At 33.3% G+C, this 20,024-nt stretch overlaps 1 protein-coding gene and 1 long non-coding RNA gene across 2 annotated transcripts; one reads left to right on the top strand and one right to left on the bottom strand.

Annotated features, from left to right (window-relative positions):
• The first annotated feature begins 4,769 nt into the window (after nt 1-4,769).
• Nucleotides 4,770-14,704, top strand: LOC140801804 (probable carboxylesterase 16). Its single transcript, XM_073157096.1, has 3 exons — nt 4,770-5,813; nt 13,197-14,066; nt 14,202-14,704. The coding sequence occupies exons 1-2, from the start codon at nt 5,044-5,046 to the stop codon at nt 13,732-13,734; spliced, it is 1,308 nt and encodes a 435-aa protein (XP_073013197.1). The 5' UTR covers nt 4,770-5,043; the 3' UTR covers nt 13,735-14,066; nt 14,202-14,704.
• Nucleotides 13,028-13,560, bottom strand: LOC140801805 (uncharacterized). The gene is made up of 2 exons (XR_012111513.1): nt 13,418-13,560; nt 13,028-13,345 (listed from the first exon to the last, which is right to left on the bottom strand). It is a non-coding gene; the product is annotated as an uncharacterized lncRNA (long non-coding RNA).
• Nucleotides 14,705-20,024: the final 5,320 nt, after the last annotated feature.

Genomic DNA, 20,024 nt, shown 5'->3' with positions numbered 1-20,024 from the left:
GCGTCATCAAGGTGTTACTTGCGGGACCGTCGACGCGGCCGGGCCCGCCTTCTGGTTGGGTTGTGGGACCACCACCTGTTCAACCCACCCACCGTTGTCCTAGAAATAATCTGAGTTTCTAAACCCAACTACCATTCTATCAATCACCCTCCTTCCAACTCATCTCGCCTCTATATGTACAATTCTACATACATCATAGCAAAAGCAGGCATTAGAAAATCGTATATTAGGAAAGTTTATTAAAAACACCCCTACGTTTTGCTTTAATTATTATTCACATTTTATTATATAGATGTTGTTTATCATTGGATACTGAGACTTTTGCTTTGAAAATCCTAGATATTTTTTAAGTTACACTTTCTCCCCCATTTTATATTTTCATTATAAATTCTCCTTATTTTATTATTTTTTTACCGATTCGCCCTCGCCTTACTTTTTAAAAGTTTTTGATAATTCTACTTTTTATTTCATAAAATAAAAAATAATAATAAAACATATTCTTCATTTATATGCAAAATATAGAGTATTTTAGAGAGAAAACTCTTCCTTATTGATTAGAAGAAGCTCGTGTGAGGAAAGAGTTCGTGATTATATTTTGAGCTTTTCGCCCTCCTACCCATCCTCCTCCCTATCATTTTTTTTTTAAATAAAATTATTGTGTAATTTTTAAAATCTTGGTTCATCTTTTTACTACGATAGCATAGGATTATTCCAATATCAACTATGATCGACATTATTTTATATGCGTTATCTCTAATGAGTATCTTCAAATTCGACCATTTCGAAGTGTAAAATTTAAATTTATCAATTTGAATAATAAAATTATCTTTTATTCCCTATTTGTCATATCTTTCTCGTAAAAACTCCACTCAATGTTATTTTATATGCGTTGAAAGCTTATTTATTTCTCTACAATTTCATTTCTAATGAGTATGTTCAAATTCTATCATTTTGGTGACTTAAAAGTCACTTATTTTGGTACCTATGTAATTTCATCCCTAAGTAACGTAATTAATTTTTATTCACTGTTTTACTCATATATTTTTTTCATATGAACTCTCATCAATATTATTTTATATTTATTGAAAAGCTTATTCATTATTTAACAACTTTATATCTCGTGAGTATCTTAAAATTCGACAATTTCAGAGGTTTATAATTTAACTTTGCTAATTTAAATAATAAAATTATATTTCATTCACTCTTTTTGTCATATCTTTTTTATAAGTACTTTGATCACCGTTATTTTATATGCTTTGATGAAAGCTTATTCAGTCATCTACAATTTCATTTCTAACAAGTATTTTTTAAATTTAGTAATAAAGTTGTAAATGAATGAATAAGCTCTCCAACACATATAAAATAACGTTGATCAAAATTCTTATGAGAAAGATATGATAAAAAGAATGAGTGAAAGATAATTTTATTATTCAAATTGATAAATTTATAATTTAAAATTCTAAAATAGTCTAATTTGAAAATACTCATGGGAAATGATATATAAATACGCTTTCTAAGGCATATGAAATAATGTAGATTGGAGTTCATACGAAAAGGATATGAACATAACATAAAAGTTAATAATGTTACTCACTAATGAAATTATGTAGGTTTCTATGAAATTACATAGGTACCAACATAATTTTAAGCCTCCGAAATGGTCGAAATTAAAGATGCTTATTAAAGGTTATAGAGGAGTGACTAAGGTTTTCAACTCATATAAAGTAATGTCCATGAGAGTTCTTATGAGAAAGATTTAATAAAGAGAGTGAATAAAAAATAATTTTATTATTCAAATTAACAAATTTAAAATTTAAACATCCTAATTGAATTTGAAGATATTCATGAGATATGAAATTGTAGAAGATCAAATAAGCTTTTCAATATATATAAAATAATATCGATCGAAGTTTTATAAAAAAATATAAGTGAAATAGTGAATTTAAGTTAATTATATATGTATTTGTGAAATTACATAGGTACCAACTTAAATAATTTTAAGCCAAATGCTCAAATTAAAAAGTAGTCATTAAAAATGAAATTGTAAATGATTAAATACAATTTCTAAAACAAAAAATGATTTTATTATTGAAATTGATAAATTTTAAATTTAAACCTTTAAAATTATTGAATTTGAAAATACCTCGTAAAATATGAAATTATAGAAAATTAAATAAACTTTCCAATATATATAAATAATGTCAATCAGAGTTCATATTGAAAAGATCCTAGTGCTATATAATAGGGAGATGAACATAGACTTCAAAAATTGCATTGCAATTTTTTTTTTTCAATTATAGGGAGGAAGGGTTAAGAGAGTAAAAGAGATAAAGAATGGTCACAACTCTTTCCTCATAACCTTTTTAATAAAGAAGAGTTTTCTTTGTAAAATATTTTTATTTTGTGTACGAATGAGTAACGTATCTTTGTCATTTCTCTGTACTTTATTAAATAAAAAATAGAGTTATTAAAAACTTTTAAAAGGTAATGCAAAGGTAAATCAGTTAAAAATAGTAAAATAAGAAAAAATTGCAATAGAGACATAATAAGGAGAAGTGCAACCAGAAATATATCACTGAGTTTTTAAAAGAAAAGTCTCTATCTTTTCTTAAGTGTGCAATTTAAAAGCAATATCTCACTACTATAGGAAATCAATAGCGACCTTTTGCTAGGTTTTCTTTGTTCTCGTCCCTGTTCCCTCCCTGCGGCAAATTTGAGGCTTGTTTCCTCTTCTCTCTTTTTCTCTTCTTTTCTCCTCTCTAGCTTGATCGAGAGATGCTACCGGAGTCCAATGAGAGTTAAGTTGCTTGAGCAATTGACTCTCTTACTCATTATAAATCTCTTTCTTGTTTCTCCTCCTCACCCTTTTCGTGCTCGATCGCCCATCTTAGTCGGTTGCAAGCGTAGCTAGTGCTAGAGAGGGTACATGAGCTATCCACATCTTTCTTCCCCTCCATGGAGGGAGGTAGAAGGTTGCATGAGCTCTTTGCCGCTTTTCTGTCGAATTCGATTGCCACTTTGAGTTAGCTTTGAGTGAATAGAGAATTTAGAGATTTTTATTGTCGTCTCCCATCACTTTGGCAATGATCGAGACCTCGCCTTTTCTCACGTCGGTCTTCAATTTTAGAGACTCGGAGTTTATCTTTACTTTCCTTGTACTTTATCATGAGTGTTGTTCTGTTATTATTTTCTCTCTTCTGAAGGATGAAGGCTGGTGAGTGTAATTATTGGGGCTAGATATTTGCTAATATTTAGTGCTCGTTTAAGCTTGATATCATGTTTTAATATTGCAATATATATATTACCTAAGTTGTTAGACTTGTTTAAAGGATTATTGTCCTCTTGTTTTTATTAGTTGTTAGGTATCATGATTGTATTTCTAAATTATTAGGGTTTGATAACTCTTTCTATATTGTTGTGTTATTGGCAAGCTCAAGACTTCTCTCAATATTTTCTCTGAGACTTTGTCACTCTCTAAAATTATTAATGAAATATTGCCAACTTACTTTGCTAGTAGGTGAGACAATAAAAATAACTCTTCAGAAAATTTACAAAAAAGCCCCTTCATTATGACCTTTTTGTGGTGCAAACCCTACCTTATCTCTTTTCCCAAAAGAACCCTTTCGTTTACTGAAAATATTTTTAAAAACTCTGAGTTTAACTTAAACTCACATTAGCCTATAAGAACAAAATTATTGTATTTATTTAAACTAATATTTTTAAAATTCTAAAATTTACCCTCACCATCTTATTATGTTGAAAGAGTATTAATTAAGGTGACGAGGATAATTTTAAAATTTTAAAATATTAATTTAAATAAAATAGAATATCAGGCTAATGTGAGAGAATATTTTTGTTAAGAAATACATAATTATAAACTTTCCCCATATTGGATCTTAAGCATTTATAAGAACACTACCACTACAAAAGGGGGGGTTTTTAATCAAACTAGCCCTCTTTTTTTTTCTTCTTTCCAAAATATATTACATTTCAAACTTAATATAAAAAAAGAGTATGTTTTCACTATGATTGTCGTTATAAGAACGTTATATATATATATATATATATATATATATATATAATACTAAATTTATTAGCGTTTTATTTAAAAAAATTAGATGAAATATTGATAGATTCAATTAATTTTGTCCTAATTTTTTACCTATTTAAATTTTTTAGATAAAATGCTGACAAATTTAATTACATCTGTATTAGTTTTTTTAATTATCAAATGTAAAAAACTAATTAAATCAGCGACTTATATATTAAAAGTTACGCGAAACAAATTTTTTAATATTAAGTTTAATATATAATATATTTTAAATTTAGAAGACGTCTAATTTGATCAACCTATTTTATAAATAAAGCCCTCTCTTTTTATTATTTACAAGTGATCCCCTCTATTTGCTAAAAAAGTGCCGAGTCACATCTTACTTTTTGATTGATAGATATAATTTAATAAAATAGCCCGAAAAAGAAAATTAAAATATAAAAATTTAATTAAAATAGATTAAATAAAGCCTCTTATCGCATCCATTAAACGAATTAATAGATCCAAAACTTCTATACCAAATACCATACTTAGGGAAGTGACATAAAAGTAATTTAGATAATATAAAAGTATCTTTTGAATCGGACAAATTATTCTGCCAGATGCGAGTTAAATTTCACCTAATTCAGGGTGTTATCCAGTATTTTAGTAAATAGAAGGTTTTATTTGTAAATAACAAAAAGATTCCTCTAATAATGATAATTTGAAAGTTTTTCAGTGGTAATTATATTAAAATCCTTTACTTGTAAAACAAATTAATAAATAAAACATTCAGAAAGGTCTCAGATAGAAAAAGCTGGCACCCTTGCATGCCAACAAAAGCCACTCTCCTCTTCACCCCCTTTCCCCCCTTCACTCACTCTCTCTCTATCTCTCTCTGTCCTTCCTTCCTTCCAATGGCCCCATCCTCCAACGCATCTCCGTCTCTTTCCCCCCTTCTCACTCCACCGCCTAGATCTCCATCTTCCCCACTCTAAACCTAACTCCAGGAAATGCCGACCGTCGGCTTAAAGCTCTACAGCCTCTTCTTCAAGCTCCTCCTCCGCCACCGCCTCCAATCCCTCTCCTCCTCGTCCTCCTCCGACGATCCCTTCGGCGTCGCTTCCCGCCCCGACGAGTCCACCGCCGCTGCCAACCCTTCCTTCTCCACCGACGGCGTCGCCACCAAGGACATCCACATCGACCCTCTCACCTCCCTCTCTATCCGCATCTTCCTGCCCAACCCCTCCCTCCTCTCCTCCTCTCCTCCTCCCCTCCCTCCCCTCCCTCTCCGCCGCAATAGCTTCCCTTCCAACCACCAACACCCTGCTCCCCCCTCCCCCTCCCCCTCCCCCTCCCGCCGCAACAGCTTCGCGGCGAATCTCGACTCGGCCGCCTCATACCGCGGGTACCTCCCCGCCGCCGGAGTTCGGAGGGCGAGGCTGCCGGTCGTGATCCAGTTCCACGGAGGGGCGTTCGTTGCCGGGAGCTGCGACTCGGTGGCGAATGACCTGTTCTGCCGGAGGATCGCGAAGATGTGCGAGGTGATCGTGGTGGCTGTGGGGTACCGGCTTGCGCCGGAGAGCCGGTATCCGGCAGCGTTCGAAGACGGGGTGAAGGTGGTGAATTGGATCGCGAAGCAGGCGAATCTGGCGGAGTGTAGGAAGTCGATGGGGAAAGGAGGAGGGGGTGCGGCTGCGGAGAATGGCCACAGGCGGATTGTTGATACCTTCGGGGCGTCGATGGTTGAGCCATGGCTCGCAGCCCATGCCGATCCTTCCAGGTTCTTTACTTGTGTCTTCTTCATCTATCAATTCTTGGTTTCGACCTTTGCATTGCTTCAAAAGAGTGATGAACACTGCTATCGGTAATGTTCTAAGAGCTAATTTAGCCATCAGATAAGAAACCACAGCTCTTTCAAATGGGTGTTACACGGTACTAGACATGTTTTCAAGGATAGGAAAGTTTTTGTATGTTGAGAGTATGAAATAGAGTGAAGAAGCACTTGATTTCCAATAGAAGAAATTCCCTGTAGGATGCTATATTTGATTATGAGCTGGGGAATAGTATGTTGGGTACAAAATTCTTCTAGCTTGAGGGTAGTTGGAGAAAGAACACTTAGATATGCCCTATCATTGTCTTTGATTGATGAGTGGTGAATCTTGAGAAGTAACTCACTGTTAAATTGTAGGATAGCATTGGAGAATTGTGATATATCATATGAGCTACTCTTATTTGCTCATAGTAGATTATGAGAAGTAACTCACTGTTGGCTGTTAGTGCAATATGAGATTCAGATCTAAGAGGAGCTATTTTGGAGAAGATGATTTGATTCTAGTTTCCTTTATGATGAGTTTTGTGTGAGCTCTCTGATGATGCATTTGATTTGGAAGTTTCTTTAAATTAAACACGTTAGAACTATTAACTGATTGCTAGGTTTCTTTCTACTGCATGTATTTTGATAGGTGCTCTTTACTTGTTTTGGCATCAATGCACTTGTGCTCTTTTCCATGAATTTGATCATCTCATGGGGCAACTCACTCTGTGATTGCTCTTTTATTCATTTGCATACATAATTTCAGACCTTTATGTTTTGCTTTATCTTCTTTTTTTTCCTTATATACTATGCTTTTGCTATTAATAATATTTTGACTCTTCACAGAGCATTTCCTTATGTGATAATTGTTCTTTTGATACCTATTGATGCTTTCAAAGCTTTAATGTAATGTTGGAATTATTCCGTAACTTGCATCATCCTTCATGCCTTTATCCAACTATGTGGGATCAGTTCTGGCATGTCTTAGATGCTTTTCATTATAGTGCACTCCTTCTATGATTGTTTCTTCGTCATTTAGTGTTACTTTTTTTTTAATAATACTTTCCGTGAATGTTCTTGCATGGATAAATTACAAATGACCCTTATGTGGTAATGCTTAAAATTAAACTATCTCTCTAAATTTTCAACTGTATCACTTTGCCTCTTGTGGTTAACACTAATGTGAAAAACTGGATAGTTGTTAATGGAGCCGACAAATTACTGTAATACCCCTATGATAGTAATTATCTCATTGTTTGAGCAGCTATAAATCTACTTCTAATGTTTTTAAGATGATTGAGACATTTTATTTCATAATCATGTATTTGAAGGTAGTTACATAGTAATAGAGAGATGATAATGAAAATTGTAATAGAAGGAGAAGGGATAGAAGAGAGAAAAATGTATTTTGTTGTAAGTTTGAAGAATGGATATGGTGAGTAAATTTAATAGAAGAAGGGAAATTTTGACATTTTGATGTCCATTTTGGCAAGAAAAATCTCCCGTAGATTTCTTTTTAAAATTTATAGTACTTAGTTTGCTACGTTTGGATTGAAAACTTAATGATTTCACATTAATCTAAACTATAGGAGGGCAAAATAATACAAATAAAATTTTAGAGGGGATGGTTTGATTATAGGCATAATCATAGGCGGGTAATTTGTAATTTAACCTTCTTCTATATTATGTTGACAAGGATTGACTTATTACGGAAAGCCTTTTTGCTAATGCGATTTCAAGATGGGCACATGGCACATGCTTACTAGCATAGATCAACATGGGTTGGCTCACCATTCATGAGCACACATACATTGACTCAAGTGTTCGACAAACATTTATCAAGGTTTGGAAACTCGGGATTTGGATCGGCTGCCAAAAAGAACGATGCATATTGACTGTATTGGATTAGACTATTTTTAATTATATAAAATTCTAAATACTATTTTAAAATATAGGAACATTTCTAAAAATTTAGTAAGAATGTCGAAACATAAAAAAATAATAATCACTCGCATATGAAGTTTAAAAATTAAAAAAAGTACTAAACATACTCAAAGCTTTGATAAATACCGAGCTAGTTTTCGTTAAAAATTTGGTCGCAATCAAGACGGAGAGAGAGAGAGAGAGAGAAGAAACTAAAAAGAAAAAAAAGAAAAAAAGATGCAGTGAAGAAAAAGAGAAGAGAGTGAGAGAGAGAAATAAATAAAATAAAATAAAATAATAAATCACATACCCAAGGTTGTCAGGGTTTGCCAGAACTGAATCTCTAATCGGAGAAGCAATGGCTTTGGTAGGGAGAAAAGGAGAGAAAAATTGAAAGGAGAGAGGAAGGCAATAGGAATGGGAACATCACTTATTGATCTAACCAGGTTGACCCAAATTAGCCGATCCCACGTGATCCCAATCTATTGACTGGGATCGAGCCTGGAATGGGATCAGCCAACCTTTTGGTCCATGGATTTATTGACACAAATTGATGCCCTTATACAGGGTTTTAGAAATATCCTGCATTCCAGCTAATGTATTGGTATCCATAAGGTACTTTCACAATATGTGCAAATCTGCAAACTTGCAAAGGCCTGCATGCTTGTTATGCAAACTCCAGGGCAATCACCATCCTAGTTGTGTGGGCATTTCACCTAGCCACCTAGGCCATAAAGAGTTCATCACTTTTCATTTTAATCACATATTTCCTTTATATTAAATAAAAGACCTTTTATCTGGTCAACTTCTGAATTTTTCATTCCCATTGCCAACAGTTAGTTTGTGCTGTATTTTTGTGTGATAACCATAACCATAGAGGTTTGCAGTTCCTTTTTTTTTCCTTTCATTTAGTTCACCTCAATAAGGTCCAATGTTTTGAAAGGCGGCCGCGGATGGCAGGCGGTCACCCCACCGCCTAGCGCCTAGGCGGAAGGTGGGCGACAAGGCGGGTGACAAGGCGGTCTAGCATTTTTAATATAAAAAATTATAAATAAATAAATAAACATATATAATATACATAATCACAAATTCACAACCATAATAACATAAATACATAAATAGCAACAAGTTCTAAACCATAATAACATAATCACAATTCACAATTACTGAATTAATTTCTGAATCAAATAATTGATAATCTTAATTAACAGAATTAAAGAAAAAATAGAAGAAATGAGGAACTAAGTAATAAGAAATAGAGAAAAACTGAAAAACATATTATCACTTATCAGATAGTTACTAAATTAATTTATGAATTAAGTAATTAACAATCATTAACAGATTAGTAGATTACTAATTAACATTCAAGTATTCAATAGATTAGTAGAAACAGAGAAAAACTAATTAACTAGAGGAATTAACTAGAGGAATTAAGTAATAAGAAACACTGAAACAGAGAAAAACTAAAAAATATATTATCAGATAATTACTAAATTAATTTCTGAATTAAGTAATTAACCATCATTAACTGATGAAGTGATTAACTAATTAACGAACATATTATCATTATTATCAGATAATCACTAAGTAACTAATAGATTAAGATTTACCTACTTTAGACAGAATTGAAAATTAAAAAAAAAATTAACTACTTCGGTGTGAGACAGTGAAACTGTGAGAGAGGAGTGAGAGAGAGAGAGAGAGAAGGAGAGAGTGAGAGAGAGTGAGATTGTGTGTGCGAGAGAGAGTGAGATTGTGTGTGCGAGAGAGAGAGAGGGGCCCATACCTCTGCAGCGAGAGCAGGCGCAGCGAGAGCGGACGCAGCGAGAGCGGGCGCAGTGAGAGAGAGGGCGCAGCGAGAGCGGACGCGGTGAGAGAGAGGGCGCAGCGAGAGAGAGATTAGGGATTTAGGGATTTAGGGATTTTAGTGAGAGAGAGAGAGGGCGCAGCGAGCAGCGAGAGAGAGAAGAAATATTAATGGTTAATGGTATTGGTTAAGTTTTTTTAGTGGATATTGGATAATCCGATCCACTATAGAAAAACCCGATAAGGCGGGTTTGGTGGGCCGAAGCGCCAACCCGCCTTATTGGGCCGCGCGGCCTGCTAGTGCCTTTTGGCGCTCAGGCGGCCCGCCAATGCGGCAAACCGCCTTCTACGAGCGCCAGGCAGAGTGGCGGGGCGGCCGGTGCGCCGCCCCGCCATGGTGGCTGCCTTTTCCGCTTTTCAATACATTGATAAGGTCTACTTTGCATGTTGGACGCTTGGAGCTCAACCATTTAGAGGCTCTTCATAGTCCTGCTGTTCCATACTTCTACTATCTCATGTTCTATAGTGTCGTTAATAACTCCATATCAACGCACACTTCCATCCTTTAATCTTGTTGATGCTATTTAATTGTAATCATGTACTCATATGTTACTCCACCTTCTTGTTCTTATGGCATCATTCGACATACATTTAGATGTTAGAGATTCACTGGAGTGTGCAGCCTATCCACCAGAAGAATACATACAGTTGGAGTTAGAAAAGAAAAGATGAAGTAATTTATCATATATTAGAAATGTAATATCATGGACCATACTTGGATATTCCACTTCCATTGATATTCAAAAACTCTAATCTGCTTAACTTGTCTCTTGGTGCACAAATGGACAATTCATGGGGTTTTACTTCTTTCTTATCACACCTTGCAAATAATCTACTATACTATTTGCAACTTAAGAACCACATGGCTCTTGGACTCATGTACAGGCAATTGTGGTGGTGTAACTGAAAACCGACGGATTGGTCTAGGACTTGACACCATGACATAATCATGTAGAAGAACTAGCATGATACAGAATTAAATAATCAAGTTTTATAAGCCTGTTTTCTGCTTGCTATTCTGAATATCTGTTTGGACAGTGAAACATAACATAAATGAAAAAGCTTAAATTGTTCTTAATGATTACTATTCTCAAGGGCTTTATTGTTATGATTTTGAAGAGATTTGTAGTGCCTGTCCATGCTTTTCTAGAATCCACATTTCAGTTTGCAGCTTCAATCCAAGGGAAAGGCAGCAGAGCATCACATTAAGTTACAACTTGGAATTACTTATCTTTAAAATGGATATATGGTTAACTGACTCTCTATAGTTGATTTTAGAAGATTTAGTTTTGGTTTTGCATCCTGATATAGTACTTGAACCAAAGATGATGTGATTTTGGACAAAGAAAAAGAAGGGAAGGAAGACAAAGAAATAACAAATTATGGAGAGAAAAATGTGGTATAAGAGAGAAATATCTGCAGAAACTTTGTCCTTTATATTCATGTAGGTTTCTGCATCAGGTAAGAAAAGTTAAAAGAAGTAAAGGTGATATGTTTTTTGACCAGTAAAAAGGTAAAGATTATATCCATCTTCTTACTAAACAGAATGCTAGAAATTTAGGAGAGTACTAATTACATTTTAAAGGGTACTAGTATGCTATAATTTTTCAATGGACACCACAACATTCATGCTTCTTAGGATTTTTCTGTTTTCAATCTCAGTGTCAAACAAAGACCTCTAAAGGGCCATAGTTACCTAATGCATTCAACATTCATGCTACTTAGGATTTTTCTGTTTTCAACCTCAGTGTCAAACAAAGACCTCTAAAGGGCCATAGTTAAGGTTGAAATTCTGAATTGTCCTTTTCATAATGGAAACAAAATGTTGGTCAAACTAGGCACGCAATGTTGTTTTTTTTCTAGTCCCAACCACATATTACTTGGTATCTTAGGGCTCGTTTGGTTTGTGTTCAGAGAAGGTTTCTAAATTGGTTCAGGGATCCATAACTTGGTTTAGTAGTTAAACATCCTTTTATCCTTTTTATACCTAACCAAGTTTACTCTTCAAAAAATTAAGACTAAGAAATAAGAACTAACTAATCAAGTTCGGAGCTTAGCCTCAAACTAAACAAGACCATAATATTTTACAAACATTTTACCACTTCATAACGTCATCAAATGTTATTAGCAACACCATATTATGCAAACTACTGTGAACTCATTTCTTCTCTCTCGATATGCAAGATTAGTTATCTATTCAGTTTCTTGTGATATGGTAAACCTTACTAGATAATCCTAATCCTCACCCATAATTTTATAACTAATCCCCATCATGGCCGATTGGATTTGCTATATATATATTGGTTATAATTCATCACCTTCTATGTATACAAACCCATTTCTTGATCTGTGGCCAGTTATCCAACGAGAACATGACCCAACAGTGAAAATTGAGCTCAAAATTTTCCAAGTGTGAATGACTTCTCCATTCTATTCAAAAATGCGATCCATGCAGCGCCTTTTCTTAGCCTCCTATTATTACAGTTGAATTGTTAGTTTCACTCCTATTGGTTTCATACAAGACTTAGCTGTCACAGACTCAACTGTCCAAAATGTGAAAACAAGCATGTAAAGAATGTTTTCCTCCTGTTAATCAAACTTCATGTAGTTCTTCATCCCATTGTTTTGGCAATCAAGAATTATGACATGGTTTATTCAATATCCCCCTAGTTCTTACCTTTTTTCACAATTGGCAGTAAAAGGATCATTATTGGGAATTTGTTCGTCTTGGGTTATAATCTTCAAATATCTTTGAACCAAAGTAGGAGATTGAGAAACTAGGTTGTTTAATGCGAGGCATGTGTTGTTATCCTTCTATTCAGCGATTAATGTTTTCAGGACTTCCTAGTTTTTTTTGTGCTTATAAATGAAAATTTCTCAAAAGTAATAAGCCAGTGTTACTGTTTCAAAATCTTGACATACAATTTGAATTTAAATATTTCCATGAAATGTACAACTATTTTGGGCAGCATGCTGTGAATTGCTGGCATGTCATATGCCAACTAGTGCTAACCTGCATAGACTGGCACAACAATCTTTCTTGCAGATGCACATAAAGTTGTATTAAGTATGCTAGCATTGTGTTTTATGTATTAACACAGAATGTGGAAAAAAGGGCAAAGATTGATTAAGGAAATAACATAACTTTTACTTTAACCACATGCTAGTTTTGTTCTCTACTATAACTGGGATAGAAGTGGAAGAACAACAAACCGTTAATATTGAAAAGCAGGGAGATGATAGTTGTGTTATCTCCCTTCAGCAAAGTCTCTCCAAATGTAGCCGTATCCAAGGTCCAACTAAAACAATATTCATTTCGAACACCTTGTGTAGAGCAACCTTTAGATAGCTTATTACTGTGTCAATGTTTGATTAATAAAATGCGCTTTGTCTTCCTTGTACTTCAGTTTTCCATCTTCCACTTATGATCAATAATAAACAATTTCTTCCTGCAGAATAAGAAAATGATACAGTTTTCTGTGTTTTAACCTGTAGTTTTTGTTTCATTTGTTGGATCTCTACAACAATTTACTGATAGTTCGATCTACCATGATGAAACAGGTGTGTTCTCCTTGGTGTAAGCTGTGGAGCAAACATTGCAGATTTTGTGGCACGGAAGGCAGTTGAGGCTGGAAATTTGTTAGATCCTGTCAAGGTGGTCGCACAGGTCCTTATGTACCCGTTCTTCATGGGCAGTGCGCCAACTCGATCTGAAATAAAGCTAGCAAACTCTTACTTCTATGACAAGACGATGTGCCTGCTCGCCTGGAAACTATTCCTACCTGAGGAAGAGTTCAGCTTAGACCATCCAGCGGCGAACCCTCTCGTACCTGGAAAGGGGCCTCCATTGAAGTGCATGCCTCCAACCTTAACAGTGGTCGCTGAGCACGACTGGATGAAGGACCGAGCAATTGCCTACTCTGAAGCTCTCCGGAAGGTCAATGTCGATGCTCCAGTTCTTGAGTACAAGGATGCAGTTCACGAATTTGCAACTCTTGACATCCTCCTCAAGACACCACAAGCTCTGGCCTGCACTGAAGATATTGCAATCTGGGTCAAGAAGTATATTTCTACTCGGGGCCATGAGCTGTCGTATTAGATCCAGCATCATAATCTGCAGGACATTGAAATTATATTCAATCTGGGAGGAGAGTTCATTATCTTCCCGACTTCCCAAGTTACGGAATGTGAAGGCATCCCCCTCTCGAATGGGGTGTACCTTCAACGACTGCCGCAGCTAATGATGAATCAGTGGCAGGAAATTAAGAGATCTAAAGAGAGAGATCTTGAAAATGAGCGAGAGAGAATTAATGCATTTGTTGGTGCGACTTAGGTGGTGGTATTTTTTGTCAGTCAAGTTCATGGGCATAGTAGTGCAATTTAGACGGTTACATCATCATCTTGGTCTTGTATAATATATCAAACTAGCAGGTGAATAATTTATGCTTTTTCCTGAATTACTCTCCATGAGTAGTTAGTTTGGCTCAGCTAAGTTATACTGCTATGAAGTTGAAAGTAGAAGCCCAGATTCATATGCTAACTATATAAATATCTCCATAAATGTAGGCATCAAAGTAACCAATCAAACAGTAATACAAAGGAAGCAGGAGAACCAGATCTCCACCCGTATGAATGAAACAACAAGGCACACAACAAAGACATCAGAGTAAAGCCTCCCTTCTCCAGCCTAGTAGAAGACTGAGACGGCAAGCGCAACTGCAGCAAAGGCAGCTGAGACAACCGAAGGAAGCTCGCGGATGGAGTTACTGCCATCGTCACCGCCGGTCGGTGGCGGCACAGGGGCATCGGCTCCCATTGCTGACACGCTCATCAGAGCTACGATGAGGAACACGGCAGAGACAACGGCGAGAGACGAGGGTTTGATTGCAGCCATCACTATAACTAAGATCAAGAGAGAGAGAGAGAGAGAGAGAGAGAGAGAGAGATCTTGTTTCAATTGTCTGTGTGAGAACAATGCACTGCTCTCTATTTCCATTTATAACATTGCATGGGAGGAGAGCTGGTCGTTGCTTAATGTATTCAAGAAAGTTGAGCTGTCCGGTTCCAAACACACAGCCCACCAAACGACGAATCGAAGCTTGCCAAGTAAGCAACCGGCAAGACAGCTGTCTCGTTCCGATTGGCACTGTTCATCATATAGTACATACTACCAAATTAGGGCAGCCGCCCGTTGCCCGTTGCCATATAGATTATGATAATCAAGTCAAGGTAGACCTAACGAAAGGCCGGGAAAAGAAGCTTCTACGATTGAGCTACAGACGGAAGCCGTGAGATGAAGTCTCCATTTCAACTAATCTTTTCTTTTCTTTTGAGAGATAAAATAAAATAAAAGAAGAAGATGAGATTAAAAAAACAAAGAACTTTGTCTGGCAATTCATCAACCACCTTATAAGCTTGCACGGCAGTTCGCTGGGTCCACACAGACACACACACCTAACCTTTGAAGAAGAAGAATGAATGTCTTTTGAAATATCATACGCTAATATAAATATAAATAAATATCATATTGTTATCATAACTTAATTGGAAGTTATAGAAGATAGAAGTAATTTTTTGCTCTCTTTTTTCTTACGAAAATTTATATATAATACCTTATTTTATAACGTAATTGTAGTTTCCACCCTACATTTTTACTACTTATAAATCGAGCCATCTGATTTAGTAAATATGTATAGAAAATATCTTGGATTAGATTTGAATTTACACCGTCAAAATATTTTGTTAAGTAAAAATATTTTATATTTAAAATAACTAAAATGCTCTTATTTTTAAAATAACTAAAATATCCTTAGTACGACTTGGTTAAGAAAATTTTCATAATTTTTACCCTGCGGTTAGATCAGTAGAGGTGTTATATGCAAATTTCATTATTTATTTATTTATTAATTGAGAGCGAGAGCTCCTATGCTAATCATAATACTTTTTAGGACTCTTTTGCATCTATACCCTTTAAAAATCACTTATTTACTTGTACACCCCTTTTTAAATTGAAATTAAAAAATAATTGGATTTCTCCTATAAAAATCACTCGTAGAAAAAGTTTCTTTAAAAATAAATACTCCAAATAAATGACGAAGACTTGCATGGGTCTTTTGATAAGAATGAATTAGATGCAAGAAAAACCTTTTAATAATCCTAATTGTCTGATTACGAAGATCATGACAATTAATACTTTCCATCATCGTTTACTACTGCATAACGAAAGCAATTGATCACCATGATGTAGAGTAGTAGACATAATTAAAGATCCAAGTGATCATTATCATGTACTGCTAAATTAATAGTTTATTATGGATTTATAAGTCTTTTAAGTGGGTAGACTTTTTTTCAACTTTATATCTAATGGAAATGGAGTTTTCAATCTTCTCAACTAAATATATGCAGACTACTTGGACTAAGAAGCCATTAAATTGTAATCTTTGCTTCAATCCCACTCAAAAGAATTGCTAGAAAAAAAAAAAGCAAAAGAAAAGAAAAGAAAAAAAAAAAATCTTAGTTCACATTCAAATATGCATAAGAAAGTTTGAGGAAGCTTCTCTTTTGTCATACCAAATCCTCAACTTATACAAATTAGGTTAGAAAATTAATTAGGAGAGAAATATGAGGAGGAATGATCAAATAAGCTACTAATATTATTATTGTTAGTCACTCAAATTGGAAGACATACACATATACACGGAAGGTAGTTAATGAAAGGCAATGTGAAGATGACATTTTATCCTTTGAATTCTTCTTCACGCGGCTCTTGGAAATTACCCCCAAATGAGTTTGGATAAGAATCAAAATTATCCCTTTAAATTTCTAACAAAATGTCACCAAATAATATCGTGTTTCAAGACCACCACTGTATCCCGATGGTCGAATCCTATCGGCCGATAACAAAGGTGAGGGGTTCACTTCCCTAGTAGATATCGAGATTTTGGTTTTCTCATCGCGGTGGTATATACGCACATATTGAGTCTCATTATTTTGATAGGGCTCACATAGCTATCTAATATATATATATATATAGCAAGTCGAGTCTCTTTGTTTAGTTTATAACTAGCTTATAAGCTAATGATATTTTATATTTTATATGTTAGCTAAGAATACCTTTGAAATAATATTTTATATTTTATTTTTAGTGTCATTCACACCTTATTATATATATGTATTATTTTACTCCTGAAATTTATTTTTTGTTATATTGAAAAACACCTTGAGTTAAATTTAGCTTAATACCTGTTGATGACTAAAGAGGACAATTATATTGTAATAGAGTTGAGTAGAGTAGATTTGAATGTGCAAAAGTACTATGCCAAGCCTTCCATAAAACTGAGCCATCAAAACTCTTTGTATGCGTGTGTGAGGGAACTTAGACCTTTTCATATTCCAACTATGCAATGCACCTCTATAGAAGTGTTAAAATGTTCTTCAAAGGTTTGACTTGAAGTTTATATGATATCCAACTACTACGAGTTGGACCGAAAAAAATAAAAAATAAGAAGAAAAAAATAAAATAAATAAAATTTAACAAAAGTTTTTGATACATTTCAAATTATTTATGAAAATCAAATTTTATTTAATAAAATACAGAGAAATGATCAAACATGTTCCTCATTCATACATAAATAAAAATTATTTTGAAAGGAAGAACTCTTTCTTATTATGTGAGACTTAGTGCGAGGGAAAAGCTCCGAGGGATAAAAATTATTTGTTGAGCTCTTCATTCTCGTCCTCATCCCTCGTTTGTATCATTTTAAAAACTTTTTCGCAGTGCAATTATTGAAGTCTTTGTTTATCTCCCTACTATGATAGTATCAGGATTTTTCCAATATGAACTCTGATTAACATTATTTTACATGTATTAGAAAATTTATTTAATTCTCTAAAATTTAATCTCTAATGAGTATTTTTAAATTCGACCATTTATATAATAAAATTACTTTTTTCTCTCTTTTGTTCATATCTTTCTCATAATAATCCTATAAACTTATTTAATTTTCTATGACTTCGTATCTAATAAGTATCTTCAAATTTCACTATTTAAATAATAAAATTAAAAAAAAATTCACCATTTTATTTATATTTTTGAAAATACTCAATAGAGATAAAATTTTAGAGCGTTAAATAAACTTTTCGACGCATATAAAATAATATCATTCGAAATTCTTATGAAAAAATATGATGACATGGGTGAATGAAATATAATTTTATTACTTAGATTAACAGATTAAAAATGTTAAACCTCTGAAATAGTTGAATTAAAAATACTTGTGATAAATAAAGTTACAGATGACTGAATAAGCATTCCAACACATAAAATAATATCGATCAAAAGTCATAAAAAAAGACATATTTAAATTTTAAACCTTTGAAATAGTTGAATTGAAGATACTTGTGACATATAAAGTTACAAAGGATTGAATAAACATTCCACTGCATATAAAATATGTCGGTCAAAGTTGTTGCAAGAAAGATATTATTCAAATTGATAAATTTAAATATTAAACATCTGAAATGATTGGATTTGAAAATAGCCATTAGAGAAAAATTCTAGAAAATTTGTATATAGCACCATATAACATAGAAGTTTTTGTGAGAAATATATGACAAAAATAGTGATTGAAATATAATTTTATTATTTAAATTGATAAATTTAAATTCTAGAAAATTTGTATATAGCACCATATCTTTTAAAGAAATTGTGGTTTTACACCCTATATGTTTACTATTTATAAATTGAACTCTATAATTTAATGAATATGTGGAGAAAATACTCTGCTGTTAGATATATTAGTTAAACTTAATCAAACCTCTAAGTTAAGTTAACTATACTAAAAGAATTATGAAAATACTATCAACTAATTCACATTAAGGGCATTTTAGTTATTTAAGAAATAAGGGCATTTTAGTTATTTTAGGAAAAAATATCTCTATTTAATAAAATAATCTCACACTATTAGTTCATAATAAAATAAATAAGTTTTTCAATGCATATAAAAAATATCGATTGAAGTTCATATTGAAAAGTTCCACAAAAACTAGGCACGACTCTTTACTCACACCTAGTCTCACATAAAAGGAAGAGTTTTTTTAATCTAAAATACTCTATATTTTGCGTATGAATAAGAAATATGTCTTATAAGTACAAAATTATTAGAAACTTTTAAAAGATAATGGCGAGAACAAATTGATCAACAAATAGTGAAAATAGGTAGAATTTGTAATAGAAATATAAATAGGAAGGAAGTGCAATCCCAAACATATCTAAATTTTTGAGACAAAAGTATAATAGATTAATATGAAACTATTATATTTTTCCATCAAAATTAACATTAAAACTATAGAAATATTAAAAGAAGAGATTTTTCCTACATGAATGGACATCCAGAGGTACAAAATTTACTCACATATTTTATTCTTTAAGTTTAAAATAAAATTGTATTTTCTTATTAGCTTAAAGATTGGAAGTCTCTAATCTTAATTCTCTCTGAATCAATATGCATCTCCCTTTAAATATATGATCATAGTTGCTCACCTAATGAGACTATTAATATCATAAGAATATAATTATAGTTATTTGATGGCTATATTAACGGCTAATTAGTTTTCATATTAATCTAGACCGCATAGAGACAAAGTGATACAAATAAAAGTTTTGAAAGATAATTTAATTTTAACCAAAAGGGTGTAATTTGTAATTTATCTGCTTTTAATTTGTCCAATCCTTGTGTTATTGTGTACTAAGAGTTTAAGACAGACTTAAAGTTAAATAATATACTCACTCAATATGCATAAATATTTTTTAGAATAACTATGTCTTTTTTCACATACCTTTGTGGCACATAGACTCTTTGAATTATTAAAATTATTTCACCTCTCCGATGCCGTAGACAAAAGATGGAAAGACCAAAATATCCCTTTGAAAAGAAAATGAGTATTTTCGTAAACTAAATTTTCTCTTTTTAGTTTTTTCTAAAATTTAGAAGCAAATTTATCGTGCAGCTGCTGCTCACATGACTTGCGCGTAATAATTTATGGATGAAAAAGTGAATGAAAACTTAATTGAAGGGATGCTTGAGATATTTTTAATAATTCAGAGAATCAATCTGTCACAAAAAAAATTCAAAAGATTTATATAGAAAATAATAATAATTTAGAAAGTGTAAGTAAAACTAACCCATATCTATTTATCAAATATTACTTATATAATTGCTTCTATCCCTTATATTTGTAGCATTCTTATCTTTTAAATTTTAATTGCCTTTATCCCATGGGATAAAAAAAAAAACTAATTTTCTATGTGGAATTTCTCCTGTAATTATTTATAGATAGGAGAAGGATTGCCGCCTCTAATCTAACTAGGGTTTTGATTAAACCCCATTG

The sequence above is a fragment of the Typha latifolia genome, chromosome 15 (genome assembly GCF_019914945.1).
Source record: "Typha latifolia isolate L0001 chromosome 15, TyphaL0001v2, whole genome shotgun sequence".
Classification (NCBI taxonomy): domain Eukaryota; kingdom Viridiplantae; phylum Streptophyta; class Magnoliopsida; order Poales; family Typhaceae; genus Typha; species Typha latifolia.
The sequence above is the reverse complement of the archived record's forward strand: the minus strand, read 5'-3'. Positions and strand labels throughout refer to the sequence as shown.